We start from the raw sequence: 27,795 nt of genomic DNA, 5'->3' as shown, positions 1-27,795 counted from the left end.
ATCTGAAACGGAGACCAAGTCCACTTTGACAGCAATTTCAACATTAGCTAAGTGCAAAAGAGTGTAATGCTGACTGCCAACAAGCTGCCTGTGCATATAGATCTCATTTTGAAGGCGAGAAGTGGGGCTGTATTGCTTCTATAGCTTTCAGTGTTGACCTAAATGCAGTCCTTTTTTATTAACACTGGTTATTTCTTTGGGGAGGCTCTTTCCTTTAGAGCAACAACACTTGACAAGTGATTTGAGATCTGTAAACAGCTGATGTCTTTTGGGTGGTGTAGGATCATTTAGGTGACCCAGGCGGGGGTCTTAGTTCAATTTTTTTGCTAGGTTTCAAATGGTATTTAAGTAGCTATCCCCAGAAGCCGGTGTGTTGAGGTGCAATTCCACTGCAGTCCAAAATTAACAGTACTCTGCATTGGAAGGATAGGGAAGTCTGTGCATTTCGTAGCAGTCAGCCAAGAGGATTCCCAGTTGTGCCATCTTGCTTGTGAATTCTTGTGTCACTTTGGCCTAGATCTAAACTTTGCTTTTTCCTCAGTTCTCAGAATGCAATCATGGTGTCGCGCTAGCTGGCACTTGTTGTAGGAGTCCTCTGTGCAAGGGTCCCCCCACCCTCCCTCAGGCAGGCTGTTGATCGCCCAAAGGACAGCTTTGAAATGAGCTTTGTTTTTCACAAACTTGACTTTGGCCCAGCATTTTTTTTATGATATTGGTTGACTCATATATTGAGCCTTCCAGGGAGGCATTTCCTCTCAGAGGAAGTGAGAAGACAAAGAAAATGGGGTTACTCATGATATCTGGAGCCTCCCACAAACTCCCCCATGTTGTCTTCCCTTGTTGCACTGTTTATTCCTATTGTTTCTTCTAATAAAACAACTTACTTGAGCTCTGAAGGTGTGATGACGAGGAGAAGGACTTAGTCCTGGAGTCACTAGGAAGAGCTGGCCTGCTGCCAAGTGGTTACTCACGGGGTGGGGGGAATGGGAGGAGAAGTTGTGCTGTGCCTGGGGTGCAAGGTAGTATGCCTGTGCACTTTGAGTGTTGTCAAGGCTAGTCAGAGATGGTGTGTTACAGCAGCAAGACTGTTTTTTATAACTGCAGTGATAGCTTGTGCATGGTACCACCTGTAGATAAATCTAAATAAATATTGACATGTTTAGCTATTCCTTGCTAATGGTTCCTTAGAGCTTAGTTTTTTTTTTTTTTTTACAGGAAAATTGTATTTTAAGGTGTAGTATTATTATTGTTATTAGATAGGTATTTGAAAAATACTTGTCTACACACACTTGATGTGTGCAAGCATATGTTTATATTTGTTGACCTGGATGATGCAGGCAGGTGATTTCACATTGAAGTTAGTAGCTCTTATTTACATTAGGAATCAAAAAGGGAAAGTGCAATGGACCTGTGTTGTGGGTTAGAGGGGTTTTTTTTTTGGTCCTGTGTTCTGTACATTGAGAATCTTAGTGTGCTTTTTAAAAAATCGGTATACAATTTATTTGAAAGCTAAGTTTAAGATGGCTGTTAAGAGAAGACTTCTGTCCTAACATAAGTCCTTTCCCACTGCTGTCTGAAACTTCAGTACAAACTGGAGGAAAAAGGGCAGTGAAGACTGTCCCAGGACTGAAGTACAATTTGCCCTATGACAGATTCAGGTTATGCCTTCTCCCTTTCCCTGTAGTCCCCCAATATAAAAAAAATAAATTGTAAGTTGAAGTCATTTGCATTTTTCAAGTCATCAACAGATGTAATGTGTGACCTAGCTGTGTGAAAACTTTCAGTGATACTTTTCATTATAGGTACAACCTTTGATTTAGCTTGGTGGGGGTGGTTATGGGAAGGAAGAAAACCTGCTGAACTGTGTGCCTCTTGTTTTCCTCTTTGTAGTCCCCTGCTGATCGATCTCAGAAGATTCATGCTGGTGATGAAGTGATCCAGGTTAATCGGCAAACTGTGGTTAGTAACAAACAGCCATACCAACTTCCCTTATGCTTGCTCTGCGATGCATGCTCCCAGAGGTTTTAAATGGATGAGGTCAGGAGGTGGTTCTGGTGTTTCCCTGTTAAAATTATTGCGGCTTTTTAACATTTTCAAGACAAATTTTATTCTTTGCAATATTTTAACAAAATAAATATGCAGTATTTCACATTCAAATGTTGTATGCATCATTAAAATACCTCTTGTTTTATTTAAGGCCTGTTTTTAAAATGCACTGTTACAATCTACTGAAATGCAAATAAAAACAGCTTTAAAAAAACTTAGGTATTTGTCAAATCATTTGCATCTGGGAACTCAGATAATTTTATTACATTTTTGCTTAGTATAGGTAAGCAATGCCTTTCAGTGTGAGAAACAAACATGACAAACGTGGTTCACTGTCAATCCCTGTTAATCAATTTGAGCACATCCATGCATCCTTCTGGGACTGGAGCTGAGGTATAAAGCATTGCTTGATATCTTGGTGTTTAATTTACAGCTAAAATCTACATAAGTAGAGATGTTTCTTTGAAACAAAACAAAGAACGACCTTCCAAAAAAACTTCCCAATTTTTTTCTTAGTTTTGGCTATTTTGGATATCTTTTCTCTGTTTAGGTTCAGGTTAAAACAGATTGGCTTAGGAGATTGTTTTTTCTTGTTTGCTCGCTTTCAGAAAAGCAGTGCTAAATAAAAGATGTCTTTATTCCCTTTCAGGTTGGATGGCAACTAAAAAATCTGGTGGCAAAGTTGCGAGAGAATCCTGCTGGAGTTAGGCTGCTGCTCAAGAAACGTCCTACTGGCTCCTTCCATTTCACTCCCGCTCCGCTAAAGAACCTGCGCTGGAAACCACCCTTGGTGCAGGTGAGAGGCTGCTGGCTCAACTCTAACGCCAGGATGGGAATGCCTTGGTCGCAACCTGAAAAAGAGAAATACCAGAAATGCTCCCAGGTACTCATGTTTAAATATAGGTCATGGAAGGTTAGGTGACATGGCTGTCCTCTTCTGATTCCTAGATAAATGGGAAAATGTTCTTGTCTTTTCTTTTTCCTCTTTTTTTTTTTTTTAAATAAAAACCCAGATAATGCCCCTCTTGGTACACGAAGGGATTCAATGCAAACACAAATGTGATGGGCTTTTTAATCAGTCTGTGGGCTACTGGGAGAGCTTATCTGAGACAAAACTGCTGAAACCACTGATCTGTAGGGAATTCATCAGCATGGAGTAATAAATGCTTTCCCTATTTAGCAGAGTAATGTTTTTGCTGAAATAACTTGGATTGTTCCATGTATTTGTCCTGTTTTTAGTCTGGTGAAGGGTGGGAAAGAGTGAGTGTTTTTAAGAAGTTGTTTAAACTACTTGTTTAAATAAGATTTGGTTGTTGGGCAATTCACAGATTGGGTAATGAGCAGACAGAAGGTGATGTTGATAACTCTTAAATAACTGTGTTGAGGAACAGATTGTTAGTATTAAGAGCTCTAAGCTTCTTAATACTTAACTGGAAGAAATAACCTAATTGAATCTGAACTGATTACCTGAAATAAAGACAACCAGGGAGAGTTTCTGTTCCTGCCTCTGTTCTGACACAGGTCTCCCTACAGCTGTGGGGATAACTTATCAACCCATGAAATGACAGTAGGTATCACAAGTCTTGATGCAGGCAAATTTTTCTCAAGCTGTGTAGAAGAGACGTGCACTTGACTCCTTTTTTTTTATCCTTCCTTTCACCAGTGTGTATGTCTTGTTTTTGTGGCATTATGCCTGTCATTTAATCAGAGCCGAAGGAAAAAAACCCACCACCTTGTGAATTTTCCAGGGTAACCCAAAGCAAGGACTGTTACAGGTGTGAGGAGCTGAGGTGGGCTGGGATATACACTGTGCCAAGCGGTGTTTCCTTGGGCAATGAGTGATTGGAGAAGCCTGCTGACAGTTACGGGCTCCAGTGTGCTGACTAGTACAATGCAGGCGCTTGTGCACGGGTGCTATTAGCTGAGCGGTCAGAGTGAAAGCCTGGCAGGCCCTTTACAAAAAGGGGAGAGTGCAGTCCTCTTTCCTGACACAGGTGAAAAGATCCTTCAAGCCTTTTCTCTCCTGGAGGCAGACAGGAACCTGGCAAAATGCTGGGGACATAGAACTGAGCCACAAAGGGCAAAATGGCAAACATGCTCAGATGAGCAATACCAAATGTATTTTTTCTTTGCTTCCCTTAAGCTACTTATATCCCTTGGCACAATCTGTGGTGAACTTCACTGTATTCCTGCCCGTGCCCCAGGCATCGGGACTGTATGAATAAGGGTAGCATGAGCTGGCTTTGTAAGTGTTGCAGATCATATCTGCATTTAACAAATAGCATTCTTTTAATGGATCTAAAAATAGAAGAAGGGGTTTTGTGTCTGCTTTTTCTGTCTATAGAATTTGCAGGAAAAATAGAACTGGGAAGAGCAAAATATTCTTGAGCAACGCATTACCCGTGGTTGGATTTCTGTAGGAGGGACTGCAAAGCTAGCCAAAAGTGGGGGTGGAGGAAAATGTAAATGCCAAGAGTTTTTAATGTGTTTATTAAGCATAGAAATAGTAGTTCACCAGGTGATGAAATTGTACTATTGATTATTGAATTATCTTTTTGTGACTGATAAATCAATGCTCAGATGTTTGATAGCTGTATAACGTTTCAGACCAGTCCTCTGCCAACTTCAACCCAGTCACCAGAAAGCACCATGGATACCTCGCTGAAAAAAGAGAAGCCAGCCATTTTGGATCTTTACATACCACCTCCACCAGCTGTTCCATATTCTCCTCGGTATGCAAGTAAACATGCACTACTGAACATAAAACCTCCTTTATTACACTTGTTTCTGAGCTGGGTTGCTGTTAGAGTTCTGAGCAGATTAGCTTGAGGAAATTGCAGATCTCAGACTTTCTTATGATTCCTTAGGTGCATAGGATTGCTTAAGCTTACACTTAAATGTATAAACCACCTGGATCATAATAGATGTTGTTATTAGAAGATTGTGTGCCACACAGATCAGAGTTGTTCCCAAGACATGAAGGGATGGCATCTCTGGTTTTGTTGTGGGGCTATGTTTTTGATTTTGTTTACATCTGACTGCACATAGTGAGAAGTCATTTTTGACTGTAACTTTTTCCAATTTTTTTTGTTTTTGCAAATTAAGTAACTGTTGTGTGAGTTAAGATCGAAAGAACTTATTTAAATTGCTAAACCTGCAAGTTGTATAAAACAGGAATGTTCCCACTGAAGGGAAGGAGGGAGTCAATTCATTCAACTTTTATTATTTTTTTAATTCTGCAGTGTAACCTATAAAAATGCAGACCTGCATACAGAAAAAGTGGGATAGGGAGTGGGTGCATGTATGGTATGGCTAGCTTTTGTTTCTCCTCAAGGCCGTGTTGATTCCTGCCAGAACCTGCCAGCTGACCTGGGCACAGTTTTCAGGGAAGGCATGCTTCCTGGCCTGCCTTGACACTTTAGGTTACATGTAGGTAGCTCATCACAAAAACGCTGACCTTTTGCTGTGGGACTTGTACGGGAGGAGAGCTTGCTTCTTGTCATGTAATAGCTAATACAGAGAGGCTGTATTTCTGCACTCTTTGGGGGAAGTACTGGAGCCAGAGGTTTCTCAAAGGTAGGTCTCTGTACTGAAGCTGGACCCACCTTGATCTGCTCTCTTCCGATTTTCATGTTTACGTGTGCTCAGTTCTTCTAAAAAAAATATCAAATTGCTTGGCATAAACCCAAGCATATAGATTTAGCAGCTGAGTTTAGAATGCCATGGTCTTTTCTTTAAATTGCTACATTTCAGGCACATTGGTGAATTATGTGCATGTGCTCAGTTTGTTTATCTTTCCTAGACAGTCACAAAATTCTGTCTAGATGCTTTTAGACCTGAATCCCTGTTGACAAGAAAGGAAGTAGCAATGTGAGCTGTAAAACTTGGCCTGAATGGTGTGTGGAAATGGGAATGCTTCTTGACGTTGACTTCTGAAGAAAGCAAATGTGGGAAGCAGTGACAGCCAGGAAAAGGAGAAAGGGCAGTTCTTCAGCCTTCTGTTTGGCTATTTAATTTCACCTCTGCATGTTTTGGTCTAGTCTTGAAACGCTGGTGTATTTGTGTTGTCAATTTTTTTTATTATTTCCACACACAAACACCCATCCCCCCATCTTCCTGTTCTCTTCCTTTCCTGGCATGCATCTTCTCTGGTCCACACTGTGGACATAGAGCAGTGGCTGATTTCTCTCTCCATGGCACAGTCTCCACATGGTGGTGTTGTATGTATGTGGAGAGCTTTCCTACAGTTGTGATGTAACACCTCTGCAATTCTCAGTCCCTGAATCTTCATAAATAACTCCCATTCATTGAGCTCTAGCATTCTTCTTGATGAAGAGCTGGAAAAAGTGGTATGCGCTAGCCAGGGGCCGTTGTGACAACGGGAATATGTATATGCTTAGTCAGCTCTGTATTTTTATGCCTGACTTGACTGATGGTTGATTCAAGCAATAAGATTGTAGCACGGGAGCATGGGCAGGGAAGAGGATAAAAAAAAACAAAACAGGCAAATCTTAACTTGGAGGGTAGCTTTTCTTCCAAAAGTACTCATGAGGAGTGGTTCTTAAAAACAGCTGTTCCTGGCTTTTGGAATGAGGGATTGCTCTGAGAAGGGAGTTCCTGCAGCAGTTGGTCAAAATCAGACATACATACACTATGAATTTATTACAGAAACTCTGAAGGGTGTCTCACTTTTGGATGGAGAGGGAAGGTGATGAAGGTGCCAAGGCGGCCAGTGGCATCTTGGCTTGTATCAGAAATAGTGTGGCCAGCGGGACAAGGGAAGTGATCGTCCACCTGTACTGGGCACTGATGAGGCTGCATCTCAAACCCTGTGTTCAGTTTTGGGCCCCTCGCTGCGAGAGGGATGTTGAGGTGCTGGAGCATGTCCAGAGACGGGCAATGAAGCTGGTGAAGGGTCTAGAGAACAAGTCTTATGAGGAGTAGCTGAGGAAACTGGGGTTGTTCAGCCTGGAGAAGAAGAGGAAATTCAGGGGGGACCTTATTGTTCTCTACAACTACCTGAAAGGAGGTTCTGGGCAGGTGGGTGTCTGTCTCTTCTCCCAGACAACAAACGACAGGATGAGAAGAAATGGCTTCAAGTCATGCCAGGGGAGGTTTAGATTGGATATTAGGAAAAATTTCTGCAAGGAAATGGTGGGTGAAGCATTTTAGCAGGTTGCCCGGGGAAGTGGTGGAATCACCATCCCTGGAGGTGTTTGTAAAATGCATAGATGCAGTGCTTCAGGACATGATTTAGTGAATGGACTTGACAATCCTGGGTTGACGGTTGGATTTGATGATCTTAAAGGTCTTTTCCAACCTAAATGATTCTGCGATTCTATGAATACTCAGTGGCAGTTATTGGGCTATTATAGTGACTGAAAAGTATAGTCCTACAGGTTGTAGGTATTGCCATTATACAGAGATGGATAAATCTCTATATATCATTCCTCTGTCACAACTGTGTACTGAAAAGGAGGTGAATTCGGAGCTTTGATACTCTCAAGGCATAAAGGTCTCATTTCTTAAGCTTTTTCAGGGGTAGTACCTCTAAACTTCTCTGTGTGTTAAATTGCTGGCTCATTAAAAATGAACTGGCATGAGGGCATAGCTTTCTTTTTTTCCTTGGTAAATATGTTTATAGTTAAGCCTTCTATCACCTGGCTTGGGTTTTCTTTTTCAGCTTGTTTGCAGCACAATGCCAGTTGTCAGGAGTGTGACTGGGTGCCAGAAGTATCTTTCAAACTTACTCTTGTCTGTAGCATGAAACTCTTTAAGCTACTAACTGAAGTGAAATGTCCTTTCAGAGATAAAAAGGGGAGTTTTGTATATGGAGGAGGCAACAAACCCAGTCAGCCGCTACCTGGGTCCAAGGGTGCAGAGTCTCCCAATTCTTTTCTGGATCAGGAGAGTCGAAGACGAAGGTTTACGATTGCTGATTCGGATCAGTTGCCTGGATATCCCTTGGAAGCAAATATGTTACCAGCCAAGATGAGGGAAAAAACACAGTCCTATGGTGAGTTCATTTCTCTTTCATTATTCCTGTTACAATAGACGCTTTGGTGAGGTTAGAATAATTTGTGTTAGAAAACTGCTTGATAGACAGTCTGTGCAAATTATGAATGCAATTCCACACCTGAAATAATTACACTTAAGTGCTGTTATTTCTTTAATGAATGCCATTCAGCTGAGTTCTGCTGCTATGGTTAGCTATTTCCATGTGTATTTTAGTTAAACTTTGTGTCATTATGTCCACTACTACTGTAAATGAGCAAGAGTGTGGCTGTTCAATCTCAGCACACTGCTTTCCTGTATTTTACCAGTGGAAATACCTGAAATATTTTTCCTGCAATTGTAAATCCTTATTGCTGTATCTCTCCCTTTGCTTAATTGTGAAAAGTATCAATTTAATAATTGGTTTCCTAAACTTAATGTAATTCCTTAACCTTCTATGTTGCCTTTAGGAAAACCTCGTCCTTTGTCAATGCCTGCTGACGGGAGCTGGATAGGAGCTGCGGAACCCTTCTCTAGGCCACGAGCACCAGGGAGAAAAGGCAAGGCTTTAGGTCTTGTTTCTGTTTTTCTTCTCTTCCTCTCCAAAATTTCCTTGGGGTGAACTGAATGGAGGTGTTTAAATTGGGAATGGAGGACTGGTGTTTGCATATCGCTGAACTGATCCAAGGTGATAATTGTTGGTTTTAGCAGGATTGCCAGATGGTAGCTGTGAGATTTAGAAGGCTGTTCAGTGCTGGGGCTCAAACTTTTGTTGTCCCCTCTTTGAATTCTTGTGAGTGTTAAAAGTAGGCTAGAATGACTAGGGCAGATCTGTACTTACCTCTTTATAGCACAGTTTTACCATTTTGCTCTTACCATATCCCCCTTTCCCTTTCTTCTACACTTAATACTGATCATAAAACTCCTTTTTTGATGTCTTTGTTTTGCTCACTGTGGAGGCTGTTGTAGAAGCAAGTTCTCAAAAGTAAAATGTAGGGCCCTTTAAGAGTTGCCGTTTGCTTCAATTGCTGCTAGAAAATGTGTTCTGCATGTGCCACAGAATGGGACAGAGGTGGAAGCTCATAATGTTGGGTGTTAGGTTGGGTGGCTTTTTTCCTTCCCCCACTGCCTTTCTCTCCCTCCCCTGCTTTTTTTATCTGAAAGGCTATGAGTCCTGTTAGAGTGGGAAATAAGAAAGGATGACTATTTAGTTTATTCTTGAAATAATTTGTGAAAGCTAATGTGTAATTCTAGGCAAAAGAGAAGCTGAATCCCATTATTTTCATGTAAAAATAGAACCTGATAACAAGAAGCATCAACCTGGAGGGATAGCAGAAACAAGCTAAGTAACCAGTCTAACAGAATGATCACCAGGTGGCAGGGCTGGTTCTTGTTTGTGTTTTTTTTTTTTTTTTTTTTTTTTTTTTGTTTGGTTTTGCTTTTGGTTTTGTGTTGGCTTTTTTTAACACTTGTACTTAAGTGCTGCAGGCTTGTATGCAAGCTGTATTGGGTCAGAACAAAGGCCTGTCTAGGCTGGTAGGATGTTTCCAGCAGCAGCTGCCATGGTCAGGTGTCTAGGGAAGAGAAAACTGGAGAAAGTATCACAAATCAATCAGCAAAACTAGGGAAGTGTTTATATCTTTATCTGCAAAATTAATTTCTGTTGTCCAGAGTAGTACTTTTAACTTTAGGTAGTCATGAGTTACGTTCAGATAAACGTGGATTCAAGTATGGTCTATCAGCATCTTGAATGATATGTTACGAGGTTTGGTAGGTCTTGCTCTTGATAAATTGATTTGCATGTAGGTAGTCTGTACTAGCAGTTTTGGTGTGTGTAAATCTGGTATTTAACAGTTCAATGGTATCCTCTCTGTGAATTTATTTTGTTGTTTGTGTCGCTTTAAAAAAATTAAAGGTGGAAAAAGCCGTAAATCTATTGACAGCTGCTTATGTCCAGGCGTGTTATGAAAAGTAACCAAAATCTAGGTAATTTGAAACATAACCAGAATTCTTTTTTATAAAACCAGAAAAGTTGGTGGAGGATTCTGAAGTAAGCAATAATTGGTTTTCCTCCTCCTGTTCATACAGGTGAAGATGTCCTCTGCAGGTACTTCAGTAATGAAAGGATACCCCCGATCATTGAAGAAAGCTCTTCCGCACAACACCCCCTCACAAGGCCTGTGTCTGACAAACAGTTAGTGAGAGGAATGGATTATATTCGAGGTAGCAGGTGCTTTATGAATACAGACCTCCACAACAGCGCAACAATTCCTTTTCAAGAGGAAGGTGCTAAAAAATCCTCTGTTACATCATCCACAAAATCTTCCTCCGCAGAGCCCTCGCTGCTGGTCAGTTGGATCACAAGACTGAAATTGTTGACTCACTGAGTAATTGTTCACAGGACTGATACCAAGTGCCTTTGCTCATCGGTCAGACTTCTGTACTTTTCAGCTTAACTGATGCATAGTGACTAATGCTGTTTTCTTTTCCTGGAAAAAATCTTACATTTTTGCCTTTTTGTTTATGATTTTTTTTTTTGGTGGATCAGAGGGTTTCACAGTGCAAAGTGGAAAAGATAAAGATCAAGTATTCCTCCTGGCCAAAAGCTCAAGGCATTTATTCCCTGGAAATGCATAACATTTCAGTGATGCAGAGGCCATACATGACCTGAAACACACATAATGACTCAGAGGAAACCATTGCATTATCACTGAAGTCCAGTGGCACTTCAGTTGTCTGAATGCTCAGAGGCTGGTGTGACTGGCTTGGGTGTCAGAGTATGTAGAGCTCAGCAAAAATTGTGTTACTCTCCTGACCAGGCAAGATAAGCGGGGAAACAGCGGTTTCATGCAACTTACTGATGCTGTTCCAAGTACTGCATGAGATCAACCTTGTGAGGAAGAAGTAGTGTCGCCGTTCTTTCTCTGATATCCAGAGATCTTAGGAAGTGTTAGGAAGAGAGTTCTCCTATGCAGAGATCTTAGGAAGTTGGACTAATTTAATTATAAATCAATCCAACCTGATATATAATCCATTTTATTGAAATCACAGTACAAGTAAAGAGTGCTGAACCATTGCAGTGCTTATCCATAAAAGTATATGGATTGCTACAACATGCCAAGGAAATGCATCTGTAGAGGTGGTAAAAGAATGTATATTTTTTTCCTTAATTGTTTAAGAATGATTTGCTGTTAACCAAAGTGAGCTTTAAAAGACAGTCCTGTTGGACTTACAAGAACTTTTACAGTGGTTCAGTTTTTGAATGATGTTGTTTTTATGAAAAATATGTGCTATGATACATTACAATTGTAAGACATCTTGCTATTTTCTATATAGCTCAAATTTTTTCCCCCTCCAGAATTCTAAAACAGCATTGGGTATTTTGGGAGGAAAATAAAACTTCTTTAACAAAAGATGAGGATATTAAAGAGGTATTGTTTAAAAGTGAATGTACATAAGATTGTTAGAATGCGAACGGTTGTGTTTAAAAGTAATTTAAATGTTAAATATAGTTGTATATATTTTTTACTCTTGCAGATATAGTTTGTACCTTCCTGTCTGCGGAACTTGGCACAGATTAGTCAAATGAAAAGGAAAAGAAAGTCTTTTGTATTCCCTGCTAATTGTAAGACTAACTATTTTTGTAGATTATACATTACCAATAGCCTTTACTCCTTTGGTCTTGCTGAGAGGAATAATTTATATTTAATAACTGGGAAGGAGGAAGTTTAAACACTAGTTTGCACTTTGGACTGGGGCAGGAATCATATGTGATAACGTGAAGACATGACTGTTCTGCTGCAGCAAGCTTATGAAGTTGTGCTACAGCCCTGCGGAGATAGGGTGCTATATTCTGTTCTCAATTACATTTGATTGTGACTCACTCATGATTTAGGTGGGGGCTGGTTTGGACCTTTCTTGGTTGAAGCAGATTATAGTATGTCTGTCTTGTGCCACTCTTCTCTGCATCCCGAGGTGGCAGTCAGTACTAGTGATGTGGCCAAACACAGCTGCGCTGCAGAGTTGAACCTTAGACCAGTTTGGTCCTGCCTCTGAGAAGAGGGCTGAAACTGCCTTGTTGTAGGCACTGTGGTGTAGTATGGTCCAGCCCCAAACCGATTAACTGTTTTAAATGAAGTCACAGTTACTGCACTAGATTAAAGTCAGAGACATTGTCTAAACAAGACTTCAAAATGGAACTTCTGCTCATATTTCATGTCTTGTTTTCCGTGGTTTAAAAAATGAATGGGGAAGCATGCATATTAATGTGGAGAAACTATGGATGTACTTGGTTCCTTTGGGTTGTACCTGGGCACTGTTTTAAGACACTGAAAAGTTTGCTTCCTTTGGTTAGGTTCTTCTGAAGTTTGATCTGAGGGTAGTGAAATAAGCTTGCCCTAACTTAACATGTAGCTTTAAACCACTGCAGCTATAAGGAAAGAGGAATTTGTAAGCATTTAGGCAGAATGAAACTTGCAAGATCTGCCTTGTTGCCTAAATAAAAGCTAATCACCTCCCCCCTCCTTCCCCCTGCCAAAAACCCACCACCAAACAAACCACCACCAAACAAACCACCACCAAACAAACCACCACCAAACAAACCACCACCAAACAAACCACCACCAAACAAACCACCACCAAACAAACCACCACCAAACAAACCACCACCAAACAAACCACCACCAAACAAACCACCACCAAACAAACCACCACCAAACAAACCACCACCAAACAAACCACCACCAAACAAACCACCACCAAACAAACCACCACCAAACAAACCACCACCAAACAAACCACCACCAAACAAACCACCACCAAACAAACCACCACCAAACAAACCACCACCAAACAAACCACCACCAAACAAACCACCACCAAACAAACCACCACCAAACAAACCACCACCAAACAAACCACCACCAAACAAACCACCACCAAACAAACCACCACCAAACAAACCACCACCAAACAAACCACCACCAAACAAACCACCACCAAACAAACCACCACCAAACAAACCACCACCAAACAAACCACCACCAAACAAACCACCACCAAACAAACCACCACCAAACAAACCACCACCAAACAAACCACCACCAAACAAACCACCACCAAACAAACCACCACCAAACAAACCACCACCAAACAAACCACCACCAAACAAACCACCACCAAACAAACCACCACCAAACAAACCACCACCAAACAAACCACCACCAAACAAACCACCACCAAACAAACCACCACCAAACAAACCACCACCAAACAAACCACCACCAAACAAACCACCACCAAACAAACCACCACCAAACAAACCACCACCAAACAAACCACCACCAAACAAACCACCACCAAACAAACCACCACCAAACAAACCACCACCAAACAAACCACCACCAAACAAACCACCACCAAACAAACCACCACCAAACAAACCACCACCAAACAAACCACCACCAAACAAACCACCACCAAACAAACCACCACCAAACAAACCACCACCAAACAAACCACCACCAAACAAACCACCACCAAACAAACCACCACCAAACAAACCACCACCAAACAAACCACCACCAAACAAACCACCACCAAACAAACCACCACCAAACAAACCACCACCAAACAAACCACCACCAAACAAACCACCACCAAACAAACCACCACCAAACAAACCACCACCAAACAAACCACCACCAAACAAACCACCACCAAACAAACCACCACCAAACAAACCACCACCAAACAAACCACCACCAAACAAACCACCACCAAACAAACCACCACCAAACAAACCACCACCAAACAAACCACCACCAAACAAACCACCACCAAACAAACCACCACCAAACAAACCACCACCAAACAAACCACCACCAAACAAACCACCACCAAACAAACCACCACCAAACAAACCACCACCAAACAAACCACCACCAAACAAACCACCACCAAACAAACCACCACCAAACAAACCACCACCAAACAAACCACCACCAAACAAACCACCACCAAACAAACCACCACCAAACAAACCACCACCAAACAAACCACCACCAAACAAACCACCACCAAACAAACCACCACCAAACAAACCACCACCAAACAAACCACCACCAAACAAACCACCACCAAACAAACCACCACCAAACAAACCACCACCAAACCAACCACCACCAAACCAACCACCACCAAACCAACCACCACCAAACCAACCACCACACCCAACCAACCACCACACCCAACCAACCACCAAACCCAACCAACCACCAAACCCAACCAACCACCAAACCCAACCAACCACCAAACCCAACCAACCACCAAACCCAACCAACCACCAAACCCAACCAACCACCAAACCCAACCAACCACCAACCAAACCACCACCTAACCCAACCAACCACCAACCAACCAATGTTCTCTCCATGTTCATCCTCTCCCTGCTCCAGCATCCGAACTATGTGAAATTAAGGTATTGAATTTGTCTTTTTTTTCAGTCCATAAGGATTTCTAGTAGCTGATTGTCCAGGGGAAAGAATTGCCTGGCTCTTATGAACAGGGAAACAGAGGTACTTTTCTGGTAATTACCAGGAGTGGTATTGCAGTTTCTCAGAATTACAGAATGGTTGAGCTTAGAAGGGGCTTCCGGAGGTTATCTGGTCCAACCCTCCTGCTTAGGCAGGGCCAGTTGCTCAGGACCATGTCTAGACAGTTTTTAAATATCTCCAAGGATGGAAACTACACAGCCTCCCTGGGCAGCCCATGCCACTGCTCAGTTACCCTCAAGGTAAAAATCCTGTTTCCTGATGTTCAGAGGGAACCTTTTGTGTTTCAGTTTGTGCCCGCTGTCTCTGGTCCTGTTACTGGGCACCACTGAAGAAAGCCTGGCCCAGTCATCTTTGCACCCTCCCTTCAGGTATTAATACACATTGATGTCCCCGAGCCACCTTTTCGCCAGGCCAAACAGTCCCAGCTCTCTCAGCCTTTCCTCACAGGAGAGGTGCCCCAGTCCCTTCATCATCTTTGTGTCCCTTTGTTGGACACTCTTCAGTATGTGCATGTTTCTCTACACACAGGGGAGCCCAGAACTGGACACAGCCCTCCACATGTGGCCTCACCAGTGCTGAGTAGAGGGAGAGGATCACCTCTTTCAACCTGCTGGCGATACTTTGTCTAATGCAGCTGAGTTTCCACTGTAAATTAGCCAAGATAATGGAAAACATTCATGCATGTTGCTCAAAAAGCTAAATAATATTGGGGGGTTTTGGCCCCTCTTGAGTTTTGTGCATCATTTGCAGATGGCACCAAGTTGGGTGTGTTGATTTGCTTGAGGGTAGAAAGGCTCTGCAGGGGGATCTGGACAGGCTGGATCAGTGGCAGCTGCGTAAGATTCAGCAAGGCTAAGTGCCAGCTCCTGCACTTGGGTCACAACAACCTGGTGCAATGCTACAGGTTTGGGGAAGAGCAGCTGGAAAGCTGCCTGGCAGAAAAGGACCTGGGGGTGTTGGTCAACAGCTGACTGAATATGAGCCAGCAGTGTGCCCAGGTGCCAAAGGTGGCTAACAGCACCCTGGCTTGTATCACAAATAGTGTGGCCAGCAAGACTAAGGAAGCAATCATCCTCCTGTACTGGGCACCAGTGAGGCCGCACCTGGAACCCTATGTTCAGGTTGGGGCCCTCACTGCAAGGCAGACACTGAGGTGCTGGAGCGTGTCCAGAGATGGGCAACGGAGCTGGGGAAGGGTCTGGAGCACAAGTCTGATGGGGAGTGGCTGAGGGAACGGGGGTTGCTCAGCCTGGAGAAAAGGAAGCTCAGGGAAGACCTTACCATTCTCTACAACTACCTGAAAGGAGGTTGTAGTGAGATGGGTGTTAGCCTCTTCTAGACCACTAGCGACAGAACAAGAGAAAAAGTCCTTAAGTGGCATGAGGGGAGGTTTAGACTGAATATTGGGAAAAAAATTTTCAGGGAAAGAGTTGTCAAGCATTGAACAGGCTGCCCAGGGAGGTGGTGGAATTGCCATCCTTGGAGGTATTTCTGTCCCTGGAAGTATTTAAAAGATGTGTAGATATGGCACTTAAGGACATGGTTTAGTGGTGAGCTTGGCAGTGCTACATTAGCAGTTGGACCTGATGATTTTAAAGGTCTTCCCAACTTAAATGAGTCTATGATTATTGATAGACTTCTGACCATTGGAGTATATGAGTGCAGAATAAATATAGCAGAACACAACGTGCCTGCTTTTGCAGCAAAAACCACAGCCTCGCTATTGTGAACTTACCGTGTGCTCAGGTAAGCTGCCTTGACTTCTTGATACACTTGTCTGCAAGTACTGCTTACTGCTCACTATGCTGCAAACCTTATGTAACGTATGGTACGTAAGAGCCTTTCTCTGGGAAGCTGACATTTTATTGGCATCAGTAGAGTTCTTTTTTCTCCCTTGTTGATTATCAGGTGGAAGAACTCCAATAGCTGTTCTCAATAGCAATATATAGGTTACTTTGGGTTGCAGTGTGAATTATTGGATGCGCGTGCTTTTCCCCCCACCCCTCTACCTCTCATGACTTTTTAGGGCAGTGACTTCACTTATGGGAACAAGAAGTTTAAGACAGTGACCTAAAGCGTGGCCATATTTCTGTTTTTTGGGAACATGAGGATATGAGTGCAGTTGAAAGACTTGCAGGAGCAGACTCTACTCTTTCTAATACCTATACACTAGAGCTTCTGACTTCCTTTGCTGGTGAGATTGATTACTGAAAATCAAATGCATGAAGAAAACTTAAAAGAACAATAAAATAGATAGCTGTAACTTCCAGCACTTGATAAAGCAAATTAAACACCAGACCCCTTTTTCCTTTGCCTGTATAATCGTTAACATATGTAACTTGACCTTCTTCCAAATGTCTACATCTTTTTAAAGACCTGATCTGATGTTGCTACAGAAGAGTAGCTGTTAAAGTATTAGCTGCAAGATTCTTCTCTAATACAAGTTTATATCAAATGTTGTTGGGCTTTATGCTTATGTGCTCATCATTTGCTCACTCTAGAAATCTTGATTCAAAGTGAAAATGAGTTTTAATTAACCTGCTTTGTCCCTTTTCCTGAGGGAAAGGAAGGAAAACAAGGGGATATCTATGGGGGAGACATGTTCATAAATTATGTCAAGTTCAAGGGGAAGTGACAGTCCCCTCTCTGCATGGAAAGGGGAAGGAGGCCTGAAGAACTTGGACAAGTCTGTAAGTCCATAGCCACCTGCAGCCTAGGTATTTCAAGGGAGGATCACTGCTCCATAGCCCTTGTGATCAACATTATTCTTAACCAGTATGGCCAGCCCTAGCAGAAGGAGCCTTACTTACATCTTCAAGGACTTCATGGCAGCTGCTTTGCCTATGTATATGTCACACTAAAGCTTCTCTCCTCCGTCCTGTGGAGTTTTTTGCTATGTGAAGTGGTTGTATGTGGCTGTGAGAGATGACCACTAAGTAAGGGTGTTTCTTGGCTCAGGTATGCACAAATAATGTCCGAATGACTCCTTTACCAAGGAGGAAGCATGTAGCTTTATTTCCTTTCCTTCCTATTTGTTATAAATTGCTAATAATACTAGGAAGGCCTTTCCCAGAGAACTGATGGGGCTCTGATCTGGAGAGGGACCGTGTAGAGAACAAGTGTGTTGCCACTGGGTGATAGTGTAATTGGTTGAATAAGCTGCTGCAGATGTGTAGTGACAGCTAATAAATAATAGTCCTACATTTTGTTTCAAAGACCTATTGAAGTCCCTCACTGCATGAACACCAAATGAGAGGGAAAATATAAGTACCAGTGTAGGAAGAGAAATAAAGTGAAGTTGCAAGGAACTTACAGAAAGCAGATCTTTAAGAGCAGGTTTTACGCTTTTCTATGAAAAGCACTTAGACTTTAGATGGTTTGCTTCCCTACACAACCTTTCTTCCCTAGCAAAGAACAGAGATTTAAACCCCCCAGCTTTTTCTGTCTACGCACAGTGTGCGGTAGTAACCAGCTGATGTTTAGCAAGTAGGAGCACGTTGCATATCACTTACCACTATTGTTACCATTTGGGAGAAAATGCTGCTGTTGGTTTGGGAGAATGGTTTAAAATGCAGGATAGACCCATAATGGTTCATGTCACAGCACTCCTGAGTGGTTATTTTTCTTTTTTACAGTAATGGCTTCTGTTAGAAGTTCTGGTGTATGGAGAAGTGTCAAAAATTTAGCTTTTTCAGATTGTTTCTTTTTCATTTTAATCTCATTTGAAGAGGGTAAAATCCATCCTGCATTTTTGGAATAATTTCTCCTACCCACCTCTTCTGCTATTCTTCTTTGTAGCTTATTGATTGAAAATCGAGGGGAAAAATCTGAAAAGCCTGGACTCCCAAAGACTAACGCGCTTTCTTTGTCGATGAGGGTAAATTTGGAAGACGTCGATTGCTTAACTTAATGTGCATAGTGAATATAATTGGTGCTCTACAGTTTGGAGGTTAAAAAAAGGAGACCCACAGATCTAGGAATAAATCACAGGCAATATCTTTCTGGCTTAATTGGAGAAAAATGTAGGTACAAGTTAGAAACTGCTGCTATGCAGAAACTTGTCTCATCTCCTGGTATGAAAGGTACATGTATCTGTTCTGACAAAAACCGGGCCTAAGTTGACTTCCCTAATGAGTACATCGTGAATCCAGATATCCTGCCATGGTACAGTACTCCACAATACTCTGAATGCTCTGTCACAGTGGCAAAACAACACAGTTAATGGGAAAAGATTGTAAAGTCCACAAGAATGAAAAAGAATGTTTCGTACTCTTGCATATATGTATAATGATGTTTCAGGAATGTGCACTTCAGAAATACTGAGCAGGCTTCTATTTTAGTCTGTAGAGCATTTGGAAGCTGATATCTTGGGTGTTCCCTTAAATTAACTGTTGCAAGAAAATAATATTCTAGATGAAAATGTGCGAGAGGAAATAAGCTAAAAATGAGTACTAATGGCTTGTAGAGACAGAGTTCAGGGCAATTCTAAAAGCAATGTTTCCTCTAATATTATGGTTAATGAAATTAGTGTTTGAATTGTGGATGACCAACGGGGTGGACAGAGTACTGAGTGTTAGGCTAATTTTGTACTAATCAATGAAGTGATAACCTTTTCTTCCTCTTAGACAGGACTTGTTTTAAAAACATAATCTTCCATAAGCTGAGTGCTCATTGAAGGGGGGGGGCTATCTAAAACTTAGCCAAACCAGGAAACAGATGGTGAAGACTAGCTTTACAGTCAGAGAGGATAAAGCATTTTCTTTTTACAAAACTAGGGCTTTTTTGTTCAGTCTTATGTCCTGTTTTCTTACATTGGCAGCAGGCAGTTCACAAACTGCCCTCTACCTGCAGTCATATCCTAAATAGACAAAGTTAAAACCTCTCATCAGACTTTAACTTGGGCCTTGCTGAAAAATCAGGCTCAAATCTTTTTGTGCAGGTTTTACTTCCTCAGGAGCTTTTTGGCATTCATCAGTCAGGTTTTGGTCTTGTTCATGATCTGGGCAGCAAGACTCTTGTGTGTATGCATTCTCAGAACTGCCATTGCCAGCAGGATTGGTATCTTGGAGGAGGGTGGGTGCTGGCTTGTGCTTGTGGTTTCTGCACTCAGATAAGTACTTCTTTCCCTGGCTTCCACCACACATCCTACTGTGCCATCTCTGAGCGTGAGTTCGAAATGCTGGTGCCCAACTGGAAAGATGTGTTGGATCCTTTGGATTAAACTGACCTTGTCCTGCTCTACTACTGTGGTTTAATTCCTCTCTTTAGTTAGTTTTCCTTTGCACATCCCGTGGTTATGGAGCACGTGCTTTTTGTGGTCATCGCATAGAAATGCTTTTTGTCATCTTGCAGGCTATAAGGTTTTGTAATGCATGAGAGCTCTCAAGAAAGCCATTGACTTAAAGTAAAATGTAGAAAGAGCACTACAAAAAGACTCAGTTTGGAGAATGAAGAGGGGCTGGGCTAAGCTGAATGTATGGGGGGGATATGTCAAATAAGTTTCAGTTGTGTAGCAGTAACTCCACGGAGAAACCAACCTGCCGAAGTGTTACATGCCCATTTGTTTCTACTGCTACATTTTTGTGGTGCTGGAATATGAAAGTCATTCAAAGTAGTTATATATAGTTCCATGCATGGCATTTGAGCTGTAAGATGCATGACAAAAGCAGTCAAGATCTGCTATCAATATATACTTTCACCACATTCTACTGCCTACGCTGCTGCTGCATCGGTTTAAAATAGTAATCCCTCTTTATCCTGTTGCCCACACGATGCGAGCCCAGCTCTCTGGCAAGTGCGTAACCATCAGTTTTGCCTTCTTTTGTGATAGTTGGGAACTGCTGGTGAGATGGTGTCATTCCCACAGGGCCTTACGCAGTGGTCCAAAAACTTGGTTAGTTTGGGTGACTGTGGACTTAGTCCAGAAGTGGAAACTCAAATTTAAATACAATGTTGCTGGACCAATATCACTTAGAGTTGGGATTTTTTTATACATACTAAGTATGAAACAGGCAGGAGTTGTCTGTTACACATACTTGCCAGGAGGAAGAAAAATTAAGATTACATATTCGGTGGAGGAAAAAAACCCCAGACCTTTGGGTGTCCTCCAGTTCCTGCCAGTGGGAGAAATGTGTTTGTTTTAGCATGACATGAAATAGGTTTGAAAAGAAATGTTTACATCTCCTTGTGTGGCCATGTCAGCTGTTCAGGATGATGTAAGCCACTGAATTTCCCTCTTAAGTGTTTCTGCAGTTAACCAAATATATTTTTTTTGGAGAGGGCAAAGACATCTTAGATGATTACATGATTTGTTAATTGGGTACAGAAATGGAGGAATTAAAAACAAATGCTGGACAGTGCTGATTTACAGGGACAATCCTTGGGGTCAATTTGTGATTGTAATTTTTGTTTGTTCCCTGGGCTCTGGTGAGGATGAAATTTCACCATGCATGGTGCCAGTTTGGCAGCTAGGAAGCAGCCAAGTAATCAGAGGACAACCAAGTCCAATTTATAGTGCCACTTTCAGCAAAGTGGGTTAGCTGCCTGGGTGTTGTGTTTGGCTGTTTCTTTTTTTTTTTTCTTCCTCCACCCCCATAAACTAGCCCTCCTTCAGTATGGATGGGCCAGAGTAGGAGCTGCTGGAACATGCCTGTGGAGCAAACTCAGTGAAGCCATGGGCTGTGCTTGCTGCTGGCACTCAGCTGCCATGAGTTTTGATGTACTCTGGGAGTGCCTTTGCAGGTAATGGGCCTCCAGACCCTTGTGACCTTCGCTTAGAGGCTTTTTTCTTTGAGAAACATTTACTGAGAGCCATAGAAAATGCCACAGTCTAAAACAGCTCTCTGTATTTCATGGGGTTTCCAAGTAATTACATGCTTCTCGTGGCTACTTATTAACGTGCTTCCCTCTTCCATACTCCATTAGCTATTTCCAATGCAAATGCTTCTAATGAAATCCTCACCTCTTTCCAGTGAAAATATGTTAAATAGTCATAAATGGGCTATATAATTTTATCTGTAAGCTGTGTAAAACCCAACCAAACCAAAAAACCCCTGAAACACAAGAAGAAAAACTTTTCCTACCTTATAATAAAGTAGAAAATAATAATAAACTTCATGAATGATAATAAATCATAATGAAACTAAGGATTTTCACCCAGGTGAAATGATCACTCAGATGGCTGCATCTTGGGTGATTTGTTTGATTTTATTAAATGGTAGTAGGACGTGAGGGCAGCAGTTCAGGTATTGTAGATTCTTGTAGAGCAACTGTGGTGGTTAAATTTCTCTCATCAGAACTTAAAAGAAGGCTTTCTTAAGGATAACTTAAGAGACTGTCTTCTTTCTTAAGCATAACTTAGGAGACTGTCTTCCCCACGCCCATTGAACATCCCATTGAACACACAACTCTTAATATCTTCTGGCACAGCTCTTGGCTGTTTGTTTCTAGTGGGAAGTTGGTATAAGTTGCTGTAAGTGAGTAGGACGAGGACAAAATATAAACTATCTCCAAAATGAATTATTTCCCTTACCCTACTTCCTTCTTCCTTTCTGACCTTTTCCTACCTACATTAAGGCCAAGGGACTTTCCAGGAATTTATTGCATAAACAAGCAGCTATAAAGCTTTTAATATTTATAGCATAATCTAGTTTGTTTTGATGTCCGAGATAGTTTTGGACAGAGCTTTCCAGTAAAAATAGCGCCACCGGCAAGACAGTATTTCCAAGCTCTCAATTTGCGTAAGAGTTCCTCTCTGCCTAGTAAGCTGTTGGCTTAAACTCTGCTTTGAAGCTGCTTAGACCACCCCAAGCAGCCCTTGCCCTTTAGCTTCACATTGGCTTCTTATCTCTGTAGAGGAAGAGGAGCCTGCTCTTTCTCCTTGCTTTTGAGTTTTGTGACTCTGAATTCACAGGTCCTGTTGGAGAGATGGGTGCGGACCTGCTGCACAGCCCTCCTGCCTCTCTGCTGCTGCCTGTGCCTGCCCTGGGCAGGGTGATGGAGGGACCAGAAGGTGGGGAGGAGCCCAGCAGCTAAAGCAGCAGTCCCTTCCTCCTGCTCAGGAGCTGAGCAGCAGGCCTCTGGTTCAGCTTTCAAAATACGAATATAGAATGTTTTTGGTTGCAGAAGAGATGAGTAGTTGTTCAGGTTTGTTTTTTTTTTAGAAGTAATAAAATCAAAGTTAGGAAATACAAACCTTTAGGATCGAGTGCACCTAACTGTTTCCCAGTCAGAGTCTTGCCTGGGATGCTGCCGATGGGGCTGGGCATTAACCCTTGAAGCAGCAGGCTCCTGCTGAGCTCTGTGGCCCTCATGCCATCCTGGAGGAGCTGCTCTGTGGCCTTTTTCAGGGCTGGGTTGGATTTTATTAACAGCATCTGCACTGAGAGTTTCCTGCTGCCCTGTAGCCCAGTAGGGGATTTTCTTCCTCCTTGAGTGTGGCTTTTTCATGAGCTGGGAGCCAGGTGGGACTCACTCCCAGTTAGCAGGGAGAGACTGGTGTGGTGTGCTGGGTCATACACCTGGTCCACATCAACTGTGTGGGGCCCTGTGGTGAATAACCTGCACTCGATGGCTGTGACTGTGGTCCTGATGAGCTGTGGGTCAGAACTAGCTTGTGAGCGTACTCGAATAGCAAATGAATCTGGGGCTAGAAAATGAAAAACCAGAGTAGAAGACTAATGTGATAAGCATGAGTTGTTCTTTGTTTTGCAAAGTTTGTGGAAGTGTGGGAACAGTTTGGAGAGATGATGTGTCCCATGGCACGGTGTTAATGCAGAGGCAGCATGAGAGAGCCATTATTTAAAACAAAAAAAAAAAGGTTTTGCAGCATTTGAGCTCCTCATGTGGCATGGCCATGATTCACCTAGTGCTGTGCAGAAAGGCCTGGGTTAGTGGTTGGACTTGATGATCTTAAAGGTCTTTTCCAACCTAAATGATTCTATGAAAGCAAAGTGGCAAGTAAGCTGGGGTTGTTGGGGAGAGACTGTGAAGTTAAGGCAGACACCCGGGGATGCTCACGCATGGGTGAGCCTGGCCACAAGAAGTGCATTTGACTGGCGTTTGCTGTTGTGCGTGGGGTGGATATAGTCTGTGTGTGTGGAGTAAAGCTCTAGCAGGATGTGGAAGAGGCTCAGATTTCAATATCATGACTTATTTTCCCAGTGGTTGACCAAAAAGGGGGGAATGTGATGGGAAACCATGATGAGAAGTACTCCTGTTAGTGTCAAGAAATGGCAGTGAATAAAAAAAAATAAAAAAATCCCAAACCATCACCAGAAATTTGAAGTTCAGAAAACCTGAATCACCCCTGGTAACTGAAGCACGTGATGTCTCCCACAGCTTGCTCCTGAAAATGTAGATAATTTTTTTTTCCTCTAGTTTCCAGTGAAGTATTTAACATGTTTTCAAAATGCAGAAATTTTCAGGCACCCTCTGGTCTCACACAGTGCTTGCTGCTCACGTAGCTGGGTGTGATCGGAGACATCTTGGCAAGAGTGGGCGAGTCTGGCAGTGTTGACTTGGGGCAGGAGCAAGTTGAGAGTTGCACCAGCCTGACTAGTTTAGTACGAGCTCTTCGGGTTAGACAGACATAACACGTTTACATCTTAAAATAAAGTGAAAGTAAATTATATAAAAAAAAAAAAAACAAAACCAAAAACAAAGCCATTAGTGGAAGAAGAGACGCTGCCAAAGCATGGTTCTCTGCTTGTTCTCCAGTACTCTTACCTACCTTGCACCACCTAAGACAAAATCCCAGGTAGTGCCTGAAAAGAAGGAGGCACACTAGGTGACCCCAAAGGCTTTATTCTGTTGGTCAAAGCGCCAGATCAAGCAACACTTCTGTTATTTTTCTGTAGCTCTTGAGTGGCTTCCAGTGATGACCAGCCCATTCAGTCTGTTGCTGCCTTCTCCCTTTGCTGAAGCAAGGTGACTGGTGGTGGCACAGGTGCTGCACATGCATTTGGGCCGCAGTTGTGTGCTCCTCTAAGTGGCTCCGATTTGGCTGTCCTTGCTGAGCACCTTGGGCAGTTTCTGCATTTTCACTCTTGCATGCCTGCAGAAGGCAGTGTTGTGTTCAACATGCTTGTGCTGCTTTCATACTCCAGGATAAATAAGCATTTCTCCTGCTAAGTAAACAGAGCTTCTCTGGCAAGAGATTCTGTCCAAGGCAGCACTAGGTGTGATTCTTTTTACTTTGTGTCAAATATGTTTGGTTTATTAGATCGGTTTCTGACTTGTGGCTGCAAGGGTGAAATGAAAATAGGATGCTGTTTATGAAGAGGATTCAAGTGAACATCTGAACAAATGAGAAAAGGCCAAGGAAATTAGAGAAGTAAAAACAGGCACTATTTCTTCATCTTTGAGCAGTGCTAAACCAAAAATACACCAAGTGAATGTGTATGCGTTTTGCATTTGTGTGTGGTTTGGTTTTTTTTGTTCCTCTCAGCCTGCTCTCTGGAAACTTTTAATATTATTTTCCTACAAGTTTCCAGACAATAAGAATATCTTGAACTTTCAAAATGTAGCTGCAGGTAATTTTGAGGGACGGTTATGATCAAGCTGCTGCTTATTGTGCTGTTGTATCTGGGAGAGCAGACTGCTTGCAACATCTGGCTTTTCTGTTCCCAGTCCTCCCACTCTAAAACCAATGCACATCACATCAGGTGGCTTTCAAAATGATGAGCTCGTCACTAGATCCTCTTTTCACTGCCCTGTTTGGTGTAACTTTTGAGAACAATGTAAAATGGATTTTTAAAGGCTGGGGATATATACCATAGTATATAAGCACAGGTGGATATAATTATTGATAGGTTTGAGAACCGGAGCCATTGTAAGGTAACGGATACACTGCTGTGTTTTAGATGAAAAGTGCATCAAATAGAGATTGTGTTGATATGTACTTGGACTATTAATTATGTGTTTGATTCAGAAATACACAAAGCACCATTTGTGTGCAACTTCAGTAAAGTTCACGTGGAAAAGCTGAATCATCCAAGCCATCTGAATGATGTGCACTCTTTGGTGGTTTTTTTCTTCAGCAGGCAGCTGGTGATCTCTCTTCCTGTATTTGGGGTGGGGGGGAAGAAAAGGAAGATGGGAAGGAGCCTCCATGGGAGGGGAAGCCTCTTGGTTCATATGTGCAAACTTTATGATTTTCCTGAGAGATCTCTAGATTTGTGGTAAGTTAAAACTTTTTCAGAGGATTGAAGAGGCAATATATATTACAACTAGGTTACCAGTGGTTTTATTTTGAAGTAGTAGTGCTTTATCCACTTCCCAGAAACAATTTGCTTAGTATAAGTTATATTTCAACTGGTGATTCATGGGGAGGACATGGGAGTTGGCTAGGGCTGGGGATCCTTTAGACTGGGTGGCTTCTGTGCTCCTGCTCCCCTCTCAAAATCCAGAGGTGAACTGTGAGATTTGATGCCTCTCAGCCACCAGCCAGAAGATGACAACTCTGCTTCTCTTGTGCTGCCTGTGTTGTAAACTTCATACTTAAAGTATATGTTTACCTGCCTAAGCTCAGTGGTAGTGAAGGGCTGTCTAATTGCTGCAAAGGATTCCAGCTGAGGAGTGGGGGCCACAGGTGACAGGCGTGGGGGCGATAGTAGTTTTGCAGACACTCCCCCCCCCCACACCCTACAGCTACATGATCTTTAGTTTTTTGTATGTAGGATGTATCTAGTTTTCTGTGGGATGTTTTGTTTAATTGACATTGGCAAACAAACTAACTGTTTTTAATGCTCTATCCTTTTATTACAGTCTTATCTATTTAGATCATAAGTTGTGGGGGGTTTTGTTGGTGGTTGTTTTTTTTTTTGTGTGTGTGTGTGTGTAGCAAGCCATATCTTACAGCTGTAACTTCCTGAGCATGCTGGGTCAGTGATTTAATTGGTCTCTAGGCACTTTCATACTGAATTGTAATAATACAGCTCAAAAGGCCTAAAGAGCAGCAGAATGGAAAAAGCAACACAAAAAAGCTTTGCTCAGAGATCTTCTTGTTGGCTTGATTTTCTTTTCTGTTCTTTTTCTTTTCCACCCACCCACCCCCACCCCAAGTTGAAGAGGGACACAACCAGCAGGCATTCAAATCTTCTTTTGTCTGCACCAAACTCTGTGACTGTGTCAGTATGAATAATAATCTGCCTGGGAAATGATGGTGAATTGCTTGTATTTCTAACCAACACAGAACAGAAAAAAAGGGTCAGGACTCTTCTTCTCAGCAGGTTCTTCAAGAGAGTCTCTTGCTGACTGTGCTGGGGGGGCACTTCCATTCTCTTTGGTGACTGTCATTTTAGGGCTGGCAGTGCCTGTCACATAACCTGAAGCACTCGCCACAGCAGGTAGTTCTAACGAGGGGGTAACAGTTCTTTGCTCAGAAAACATTGGCCTTTGAGGAAATATTAAATAAAATGGTGTTGCATAGTCTTAAGAAGAGGTGACTGGACTGGTGTTGTAAGAATAAACATTATAAAGATATGTGTAAGAAACTTATAGGACAGATTTTTATAAGATAAGAGACAGTAGGCTTAGGAGCCTGAAATCAGTAGAAAAACCTAATGTCAAGGAGAGTTAAGCATGCTGAAGGAGGCTGTGGAACCTCCATTATTTGATGTATTTAAGAACAGGTTAGGCAGCCTCTGTCAGGAACAGCCCAAGTATAATTGATCCTGCTGGGAGGGACAGACTTAATGATCTCTTGATGTCTCTTTCCAATGTTATGAATCTGCAGAGATGTGAGTAGGTTGTGCATAATTGCCTCCTGGTAGAGTTCATCAAGCACTTCCAGGTTGTTCTGGATAAAAGCCACCATATGCACTTCAAATCACTATAACCATAGCGAAGTTTTGAGGCTTAAAGGAGCCTGAAGCTATGTGAGTCAATGCATGAGGGGATTCAGTTCAGTGGCGCCATAGAGGAAAAAAGGACAGGGAGCAGTAACATAAAAGAATCAGTACTTTTGCTGTTTTGTAGTTATCTGGAATCGACTCATCATCTTCTATGATTACTATTGTCATGTCTTCAGTCAAGGCACTTGCAGAACATTGTAAAAAGCTATTTATTTTGAAAAACTACAGGGTGTTTTTCCCTTAACGAAAGGAAAGTATTAAGGATGGTGCTACACTTCTGAGTCTTCAAGGGAAAGCATACTGATAGTTCTAAAAGGTGTTTCAGTCTTTGAAAACAAAACCAACAG

The 27,795-nt window shown here is 42.2% G+C and overlaps 2 protein-coding genes across 6 annotated transcripts in view; both read left to right on the top strand.

The window, feature by feature from the left end:
- CNKSR3 (CNKSR family member 3) overlaps positions 1-12,251 on the top strand; it is a 66,951-nt gene extending 54,700 nt beyond the window's left edge. For 2 of the 3 annotated variants that reach the window (XM_080389785.1, XM_080389786.1), the window contains exons 8-13: positions 1,891-1,959; positions 2,696-2,929; positions 4,654-4,778; positions 7,854-8,062; positions 8,511-8,600; positions 10,129-12,251. In XM_080389785.1, coding sequence (XP_080245911.1) covers positions 1,891-1,959; positions 2,696-2,929; positions 4,654-4,778; positions 7,854-8,062; positions 8,511-8,600; positions 10,129-10,427 — 1,026 coding nt within the window. In that variant the 3' untranslated portion in view covers positions 10,428-12,251. The remainder of the gene's footprint in view (positions 1-1,890; positions 1,960-2,695; positions 2,930-4,653; positions 4,779-7,853; positions 8,063-8,510; positions 8,601-10,128) is intronic. The other variant, XM_080389787.1, reaches the window with a different exon arrangement.
- IPCEF1 (interaction protein for cytohesin exchange factors 1) overlaps positions 11,583-27,795 on the top strand; it is a 112,812-nt gene continuing 96,599 nt past the window's right edge. For 2 of the 3 annotated variants that reach the window (XM_080389791.1, XM_080389795.1), the window contains exon 1: positions 16,362-25,774. The gene's annotated coding sequence lies outside the window, so the exon portion shown is untranslated. Of the gene's footprint in view, positions 11,666-16,361; positions 25,775-27,795 lie in introns of those variants that run through there. The other variant, XM_080389794.1, reaches the window with a different exon arrangement.

The sequence above is a fragment of the Falco punctatus genome (genome assembly GCF_963210335.1).
Source record: "Falco punctatus genome assembly, chromosome: 5".
Lineage (NCBI taxonomy): Eukaryota > Metazoa > Chordata > Aves > Falconiformes > Falconidae > Falco > Falco punctatus.
The sequence above is the reverse complement of the archived record's forward strand: the minus strand, read 5'-3'. Positions and strand labels throughout refer to the sequence as shown.